The 9,838-nt window shown below is 40.4% G+C and overlaps 1 protein-coding gene across 42 annotated transcripts in view; it reads right to left on the bottom strand.

The window, feature by feature from the left end:
- Positions 1-1,366: 1,366 nt before the first annotated feature.
- clasp2 (cytoplasmic linker associated protein 2) overlaps positions 1,367-9,838 on the bottom strand; it is a 58,467-nt gene continuing 49,995 nt past the window's right edge. For all 42 annotated transcript variants that reach the window (XM_044138588.1, XM_044138597.1, XM_044138599.1 and 39 more), the window contains 9 exons: positions 9,388-9,531; positions 9,149-9,255; positions 8,538-8,679; positions 5,540-5,720; positions 5,271-5,464; positions 5,047-5,175; positions 4,718-4,924; positions 4,514-4,630; positions 1,367-2,866 (listed from right to left, as the gene is read on the bottom strand). In XM_044138588.1, the coding sequence (XP_043994523.1) occupies positions 2,789-2,866; positions 4,514-4,630; positions 4,718-4,924; positions 5,047-5,175; positions 5,271-5,464; positions 5,540-5,720; positions 8,538-8,679; positions 9,149-9,255; positions 9,388-9,531 (1,299 nt within the window). In that variant the 3' untranslated portion in view covers positions 1,367-2,788. The remainder of the gene's footprint in view (positions 2,867-4,513; positions 4,631-4,717; positions 4,925-5,046; positions 5,176-5,270; positions 5,465-5,539; positions 5,721-8,537; positions 8,680-9,148; positions 9,256-9,387; positions 9,532-9,838) is intronic.

Here is a 9,838-nt window from a genome sequence, read left to right as displayed (position 1 = left end):
ATTTTCAAACTTTTTCACTTCTTGTGCAACCACAAGCTTAAATATATTTTACTGGAATTTTATGATGCACCAACACAAATGTGTGCATAATTGTGGAGGGAAAGGAATGTCATTTCCTTCCGAGGATAATTACTACACAGATTTAAAGAACATTAGTTCACCAACAGCATCATTAAAACAAAGCAACACAGGAGAATTTAGAAAATCGCTGGTTGTAACGACAAAATGTGAAAGACATTATGGGTGGGAATATTTTTGAAAGTCATAATGATTGTTTTGAGGGATGCATTCACTGACTTGGCCGTTTGGAAGCAGCTCCCTGGGAGTCCAGCAGATTTATGGGTCAGACCCGAGTCTGGTTCTCTCTTCAGCGGTTCCTAAATATACAGCCCAGAGATGCAGAGAGGCATACCTGAAATTCAGCACCACCAACTCAAATAGCCATACTGCAAGAGGATTAAATGTTATCTTTTACACGATACCTGAAGAAGGCTACTTTATATTTAAAGGCTGCATGTTGTCAACATTTCCTTCTGCCTTGCACAGCTTTCAGCAGGATTTGCTGCTTCCTTTGTTTTCTACACAGGAGTAAATTAAAGCCAGGTTATTGTTCTCTGTCAACTATAATCACTTGAACCTCGCTGGTTATTCTGTTCACAATCAAAGTGATTCATTTGAGAAGATCCCGGTCCATTCCTGACACAATATTAAAATTTTTAATTTAATAATATGCATTTGAGCAGTGACATAATAAATTAACAATACTACTCAAAAAGAAACTTTTTGTCCTCCTTTTTGTTCTTTTCATATTTTTGCAAACTAATTGCTAATGGCTATTAAATATATAACAGTCCAACATCCAGCTTACCATTGTGTGTCAAAAGACGGAACATATAATTTAACTTTAATTTGGTCTTTTATTGTTTTTATTTTTTTTAATAAGGCTTTCCCACCTTGTTATAATTTTTTTTTCATTAAGAGGAGATTTCTGTTGTGGGCTTTGGTTGTTGGGAATAATTTAGAGAAAAAAATATTTGTATAAAAAAAAAACAGTTTAAAATGAATTAGATGTCTTACATTTTACAAAACAAGCAAAAAAAAAAAAGTAATTTTTCTCATAACTGGTTTTAAAAGTGGCTTTAAATGTAAAAGAATCCAAAGTTAAAATTTGTTGTTTGGATGCATAAATGTGTTTTTAAGAGGATGTTAAAGAAGTACTGCAATGTTTATTGGAATAAAAGTCAGTTTAAATATTTGTTTTCCTTCTACTTCAACTAGTGACCCATTAAAAAATCCTGAAATGACTGAACCGAGCTGGAAAGGGGGTAAAAACGCGAACAAAATACGAAGCGTTAAACCACCGATATCTATCATCATGATCTGTACAAGTTCTTTATTTTAAGCACAGCTTTTGTAAATGCACAAAGAAAACTAGAATGTTGTAAGACAGAGGAAAGAAAGACAATGGAGAGGAAAGAGAAAAGTGAAGAAGACAGAACGTTTTCTTTCCAGATCTGTAAATAATACATTTCTACAAATTTCTTCTCAGCAGAGAAAAAAAACAAAACAAAAAAACAGTGAGTCAGTAAGACTACGGCACGCGCAACAGAGAAAAGGAAATAAAACGTGGATGGGTGAAGGTGCGTGCCTGCACCCCCGCCCCTGGGGGGGAAACTCCTCCTACCTGACACCGTTATTGAATAATCAATCTTAATATCATATATAGATACATGTCCACTATATGATAATTAGCCAGGTACGGTCATACTTCATGTGTAAAGCAGCATCTTCCTCAGAAGTGGGCTGATCGAACGTGAGCTTGGAGAAATGGAAAACCATCTGAGGTTCATGTGAAAGGGCCGGACATCGTTCACATTAATTTAAAACCGCAGTCAGTTTTATTCTCGACTGCAAACTTGACCACAATAAAATGTTATTTGTTTATCTTTAGTTTCATGCATAGCCAAACACCCCCTCTGGATTTTATCGGTACTGTGGTGTGTGTTAGTGCACTGCCGGGGTGGGTCGTACCTCTGAGGTTTGTCAGCACCTTTCTGAGAAAAAAAAAGAAAAAAAAAAAAAAAGTAGATTCTTGATCTACTTTTGTGAGAAACTATAACGTATTAAAAAAAAAAAACAAACAAAAGAAAAAAAAAAACACTGCAGTAAAATCTCATTTCTTAAAATAATCCAAACTATGACACCGTACATTCCCGGCAACCTGGACCCGGTTACTGACTGTCCAAGAAGGAAACAGGAAAGAGCACAGTTTGTACATCGCAACGTTTGATGAATATTAAACCCCGGGAAAAATGAAACCATGCAGATGCATCACTCCCTACTGACGTTAAGCTGTTTCTGAGAGCGGACATTGATGGACAGGACGGACACGCGACATCTTCATCCTGGGGTGAGTGAGTGAGTGAGTGGTGAGAAACCCGGGTGGAATATGAGAGCGGAAGTCGGGTGCTGTTTTTATTTATTCCAGATTTAAGGGTTCAGTCCAGTCTGAAGCCAGGGTGGACGACACTCAGTGAGAACTACAACGTTCCTCTCCTGTGAACCACGACTCCCTCTCCCTCCTTCGCTCTCTCTTTCTTGCAGCGAAGCTGGAAACATGAGCACTCTGTGTACTTATTTTGTGTGTATACACCATGTCTTGTTGTGGATGTAAGCAGTCTGCCCCCGTTGGTCTCCGTCTGTGTGGGTGTGATCTGAGGAGCAGATGTTTTTTTGTTTGCTGTGGACAGTTGCAGTTCTGCAGTCACACTCTGGGACTGAGCGACTTCTATAGACCCTCGCCTGACGGTTCGCTGCCAGTGGAGCCAGACTGGGCACGTTTGATGTAGAGATTCAACAGCTTCAGCTGCAAACAGAAAAAAAAGAAAAAGAAAAAAAACGGTGAAAACCACCTTTTTTACTTCTTGCATCTGTTTAAATAATGAGCTAAACTGAAGTAAAATCTTGTCACTCCAAAGTTTTTTTAAGTATGACGTCTTCAAGAGGTTTATGATGGGAAGAAAGATAAAACAGCTGCTACTAATGAGCAAGAGAGGTGGACCGGTCTCTGACAGCCTCACATAAAACAGGTTGTCAAGTTATGCATTATAGGGGTGGCATTATGTGTTTTCCAGGCACATTTATAGCACAATCAAGTAACTACGTTACCATCAGTTACTATAAAAAAATCTCTCTCTCTCTATATATATATATATATATATATATATATATATATATCAGTGACGTGACTGACTTAATCATAACTACAAATATAGACCCCCTGCATGTTATTGTTTACATAAGGAAATTTCGCGCATGCGGACAACGCTGGAGGGCGAACATACTATTCTTTTACATGTCATGCTTAGCCGCGCTGTCGCCGTAGAATAATCCCGTTAACTCAATTAAACTTGGAAATGTAGATATTACTTTCATGCTGTTCTCCACAGCAAAGGGAAAAACCGTTAAAGTACAACTGAAAACCACGACCTTACTCGCTCTCTGCATTGGCCAGGCTACATACAGAATCGTTCCCATAGCAACTGACAACAACGCCCCTAAAAGAACACTGAAATATTTCGCACACAAAGAGCAGAACAGTCAGTTTGTTGCAGTAGAATAGTTTTAGGCTTAATGTTTATTTTGCGATAATTAGTAAGTAATTGCTGTGGCAAGAGAAGAAAACTATAAATATATCGCTGCACTTGGCTATATGGTTAGCTCCATGGCTAGCTCGCTGTTACCGTCTCTTACTCTGCAGTTGTGGAGTCACAATGTCTGGGATCATGAGCGCCCCCTGCCATGAGGCAAGAGAACTGCCTGCCTCACCTCGAATCTGTTCTCTGAAGTTTCTGATCGCTCCCCAGCACACGAAGAACGTTATACACAGTTGGTGACAAAAAAAATTGTACATTAAATACATACGCTAAATTATGGAAAATCAGTTCATACAATAAATGTATCTAAAAATGTTTACATATTTCCAACCCCTCCCTGTAAAAGCTGACTAGTAATTATTTCTCTGTTTAATAAAACTATCCAGGCATCTCAAATCCATATTTGATTTGAGTTTGCCTGATAAACAACATTCCAGTCATGATCCAATGAATAGTGTCTTGAAGGAATGTTCATCCTTCATAAACTTTTTCATATTTTGTAGATTTCCAAACACAAATTAACATTTTATTGGGATTTTAAGTCATAGACCAACTTAAAGTACTGCTTTATGGTTAAATGCAATGAAAATGGTTTTCAGAAAACTTTTACAGAGCTAAATTATGACGTGCATAAGGGCAAAGAGGACACAGAAAACACATGGAAGATGGAGTTCTGGTCAGTTGAGAAAAAAAAAGCATAATTTTCCTTCATCTTCACAATTAATCTCTACTTTATGTTGATATAAATTGCTTATTCAGTTTTCTGAAACTTGTGGCTTGTGGCCATCATCCGGTTTATATCCATAAAAACAAGGTTTTTCATGAACTGGATTTTGAAATGCCAGTGACCCGCTAACCTTGCTACTGGAGAGTTGGCTGAGGTGCGGTTTGAGGTCGTCTCCAATCACTGCATGGATGGCCACCAGGCAAAACACACAGGCTTTCCTCACACTGCTTTCAGAGTTATCGTAACCCTGTTGGACAAACACACGACTTATCCTGTGACTGTCAAAATAAATAACCATCCCAGATTCCCAGTTAGTGTCCCAGAGAGGAGTCACCTGTATGAGTCCTGGGACGATCTCGGGCAGCATGCTGGCCAGGCCCTCTCGGGGAACTCTCTCCACCACCTTTGTCTGCATCTTGATAGCAGCCAGGTTGATGGGGTAATCAGCTGACTGAATAATTGGACACAACACTTTGATGCACTGGTCTGGACTGATGGACAGTGCCAACATGGCAGCTGTCTCCTCCGCAGCGCGGATCACCTTCAGAAAAAACAAAGAAAGAAAGCTTTGCTTACTTTAACTTGTGATGTTCTGTGAATAACATTACTATTATCTACTTGGAAGAAGCCAATTTGTGGGTGGATTAAGGCTGATGACAGTACCTCTTTGTGTGGATCTTTGTGAGCCTCCAAGGCCTTCATGATGGTGAGCTCTGCATAGTTCTTGAACCTCCAAGGCTGCTTACCCAGAATCTCCCTCAGCACCCTCAGAGCCAGCGTTCGGATCACGTGCTGAAGAGATTCAAGAAGAGAGGAAATTCAGCTCTGATCTTTTTCACAGAGTTGACGCAAGTCCTGAGTGTGTGTGTGTGTGTGTGTGTGTGTACCTCTCTGTCACCCATCGTCTCCAGCAGAAGCAGCAGGATGGTCTTGAAGTGCTCGTCCCACACCTGCAGGGTGTTTTCGCGGATCAGCTTGAGCAGCTCGTACAGCGCCGCCTTTCTTTCTTCTACGCGCTCATTGTGATTGGACAGCTCCTTGAGGAGCTCGGCCACTCGCTCCGACTGATCGAGCCCGCTGTCTGTTTTATGGAAGCAAGCAGAGTTGGAGTCATTCGGACCACGCCGCATGCGTGCTTGCTTTGTGGCTCCAGTACCGTCGGTGAGTTGGCCCGAGTCCTCCAGGCTGATGTCTTTCCGGCTCTGTTTCAGGGGCGAGTCGTAGAAGTGATCGTGGGCGACTCGGGGGCTGGAGGTGAGGAGGGGCGTGTTGAGGAGGGAAGTCTTGTTGTCGAGAGCCATTCGACCGCCGTCCATCACGTCTGACACGTTTCCCCCCTGGTCAAAACAAAAAACAAAAAAAAAAACAAAGATGGAGGAATAAAGGCATCTTGTGTTTTGTAGGTAGTGTCACAACTTGACTTGAAGGCCACAAACAAAATACCGTTTGCCCAGCTCTAGCAAGGGTTGAGCAATAAATTAATAACAATAAATATCGCTTTAGACACATGATCAATACCAAAAGATAATATATTCAATGATTTCACTAAACTCTGATCCAGAACTGCACAGCATTCTGGGAAATGTAGGCAAAGCAAATGCTTTAGCTGCTACACTTTTCATGCCCAGCTAAGAAAGGTTTGTCAGAGGAATCAACTCTTTCACTCACTCGTTCGTTCTTTGGTTGTCAAGCAACAACCTGTTAAGTAACATGTGGTTACCTAGCAACAACCTGTAGAGTAACTTAGACAGCAGCAGTTTAAGGTTTCCCCACAACCGTTTAAAAATACTAAAAAAAAACAACAAAAATTAGTACAATAGCTTGAGAGGAAACTGTGGATAAAACGGGAAAGGTTCTGCAAACAGTTTGGAAGTATTTCAGATATTTAAAAAAAAAGAAAAAAAAAAGAGAGACAATACATTACCAATATCAAATGATACGATACAGAGATACAAATGTTGGCTGGACTGTAGCACAATTACACACAACTTTTGTCGGACTTAAATGTGGAGGGCAAGACTGACCTTTTGATGACCTTATTGTAAACCTTTATTACTTTCTTAAAAATGACAGCAGCACAAACAGGAAAGCCTTGGCTTCACAAACCAGAACTAAAAGCAAATGTTTGTGCAAAATTTAGTAAAGCGGAGGTGGCAGCTTGGGCTCAAGGTTGACCTTAAGTAGTGAGATTTAAGCTCAACGACATTTGGCACCAGCAGGAATTATGTTAGCCACTTATTCCTTTCTGGGTCAGGTAAGGTAGGGTTTTATCTGTGGTCATCTTTTATTAAAATTTGCTTCAAGTAAAAAATAAAATAAAATAAAATTCTTTTTTTTAACTATCAAATTGGAATCTTAAGATCTTGATAAAATAATTTAGCAGAGCGGTATACGATAATGGAAGTGGCTCAAGAGCATCAAATGCTGTATAAATATGAGTACCATGTCACAAAATGCTCTGCATACCCAAAACAAAAATAAAAAAACAACTTTACTTCTCATTTAAAAAAAAAAAAAAGAAACAAATCGATTGTTGTTTTGAATCCAGATATTTTTAAAAACCTCCGTACGTCTTCAGTTTGTTAATCGACTCTTGGCGTTGCAGCTGTGCCCTTATTTATTGACTCAAAGAAATCTGGAGTCAGTTTACAGCAATGAACAGAGACAGTGAAATGGATCACTTTCCTAGTGTTGCTACAGCGCTGCATGTCTCTAACTTGTCATAAATATGATAAAACACAGTAGAGAACCTTAAACAACCAGTGATGCATACAGTTTTTGCACCGGAGCCAAGCTCACGTTTAAAGTTGCAGCGTAAGGTGCAGGTCTTTTATGTCTAGCCTGAAAATACCAGGAATTTCTTCTTGTCGACGTTGTTTATCAGAGGCTTTGTGAAGTTCGACATGTGAGAAGCAGAGCACAGCGCAGGGTGGTCCTGTTTGTGTGTGTATGTTTACACTCAAAGCATTAAAAGGCGACTATGTATGGGCCGGTTTGATGAGTCAGGTGTGCTGATGAAATGTGGGCTGGTTAGATTTCAGATGCATGTCATGGAGAAAATGTCAGGAGGTCACACCTCTGTACTGGAGAACACTGTGTCCTTAAAAGGGGGGCCGTGTTCCTAGGAAAGGCTGCGGGACGCCTTGAGTCATAAATTTACCCTCAACATGCACCCCGACTAGAGGAGCGGCTGAAAATAGCAAATTATTCTTGAATTTAGGCGGCAAAGCTGGCAGAACATTATTGACATGCGAAGACTGTTTGCAGAGGATTTTCTTTACAGTCACCCTTCCCATAAACAGCGACTGTACGTCCCTCGGTTCCCACGAAGAGAGAGGGATCACATGTCAGAGTCTCTCACACACACACACACAGTACATGAGTGTGTGGTAAATCTAGGAAAACACGGCTTCATTGCTGCCTGCCTGTCAGGCCTTCAAACATCAGAGTTATGATCTACTTCGATATGCTAACCCGGTAACCCCGGGTTATTTCAGCCCGACTAGCACTGAAGATGTTTATGCCACACAAACCAGCGGTTAGACCTGTCACGATAAATTGTTTTGGCCGACAAATTGGCCCTGTAATTTTTGTGATGCTGTTGTTTTGAGACATTTTTCAAGTGATATCTCACTTGAAAGTGTAAACAGTCCTCTCCAGCATCCCCTCAGATTGATTTTGAAGCAAAAAATTAACCCCCGGTGTGCAAAGAGAAGGAGCTTTGCTGCCCATTTCTGTTTAAAACTTCTGCACTAGAATTAAAAGCATACCAAAAACATCCAAATTTAAAGGTTCTTGCCTGAACCTTTATATGTTAGAAAACTAACTACATTAAAAGTCTGTGTAATGAATCAAAATGTTGCAGTCAGGGCCCTTATATCTACAGCTCTTTCAGACCTCAAATAATGCAAAGAAAATAAGTTCATATTCATTTAGAAACAACAATACTAATGTTTTAACTCAGGCAGAGTTCAGAAATCAATGTTTGGTGGAATAACCAGGAGGTTTTCAATGGATTTCACTGTAGTGGACTCTTTATTTTTTTCTAGTGCTGTAGATGCATCTACAGCAGAAATGTCTTAACACATGTCCATTAGGCGACGCTCAGAGGCTGCAAACATGCATCAGTCATCAGAGCCTGCATATCAACTCACGTCGTCTCCTTCTCGCCGTTGGACGGGTTCGTTCATGTCCTCCTGGCTCCGGACGCTGAAGTTCTGGATCGCCTCTGTGACGCCTTTCAGGGAGCTGTAGATGTCCTCAGAATTCAGGTTCTCCGGGTCGTAGTCAAACGCACTGCAAATCACAGATCTGCTCGGTTCTTTGTTGTTGTTTTGTTTCTTCTATAAAAACTCACATGGTATTAATAAATATCGAGGCGTTTCCAATTTTTCATGATTAGAGCTCCAATTTTATTAGTTAAACTTTACTTCATGCTTGAGATGAATGTACAGCCAAACAAACAATGCAAACAATTCCATTTTATAAATTACAATTTCGTGTTGTTTTCATTAAACAATAAGCTGAAAAAAAGACATGTCATTAAATATGCATTTTTCTTTATTTTTTAGGTACTTTTTATGAAGCCGCGATGTTTGGCCGTTAAATAAAATCATATTTATCATGCTGTTATCTCATCAACCTTCTAAAGAAATCTAGTTTTGCAAATCATCATTTAAACATCTAAAATTTTTCTGATCCTTTTTAAAAAAAAATAAAATAAAAATAAAAAAAGAGCCCCACTGTGTCACAGAGGACGTGTTACCTTGGTGACGGGGTGTTTTGTGAGGTGTTGGTAGGTGAAGTGACGGGACTGGACCAGTTGGCAGACGATCGGGAGGTGTGACGCGTCAAAGGGCTTCCCATTGGTGCCTGAAAACGTGGCAAAAAGTACACAGAGTTGTCGCCGGTTGTTACATGATTTTGTAATGATTTATAAAGGATGTTTAAACATCTCCCTTTTTAACTCGTGTGGCCTTGCACTTTATGTTCCAGTCTACCCACCTGGGCCGTGTTGCCCGTGTTCTTCAGGTGGTTCTGAAGCAGCTTGGTGGCTCCATCCTGGAAGGTTTTGGGAAGAGCTGCCAGCAGCATGGTGAACTCCGGAGTGTTGAGTTGGAACAGGGCGATCAGAACCGCCTGGGCTGCCTGTGGAGACGCAAAATACTTCATGAAAACATTTCGTTTAGTAGCAAAAAATATGTGCTTTCGTCATCCTACATCTGTGATCTGATCACACAGAGAGGAGTCGATTCTTACTCTTTGCGTTCAAATGATAATTTTTTGTTCTGTTTAATTTCCCCACTCGAAACTATGAAAAAGTAGCTTTATTTACTCGGCTCTGTCTACATCACGTGTCAAATTCAAGGCCTGTGGGCCAAATCTGGCCTGCTGTAGCAGACCAGATTTGGCTGGTTTAATGAGTCAGCAGGCCAGATTAGTCCTGCTACGGCAG

Source organism: Gambusia affinis, linkage group LG14 (genome assembly GCF_019740435.1).
Source record: "Gambusia affinis linkage group LG14, SWU_Gaff_1.0, whole genome shotgun sequence".
NCBI lineage: Eukaryota > Metazoa > Chordata > Actinopteri > Cyprinodontiformes > Poeciliidae > Gambusia > Gambusia affinis.
The sequence above is the reverse complement of the archived record's forward strand: the minus strand, read 5'-3'. Positions and strand labels throughout refer to the sequence as shown.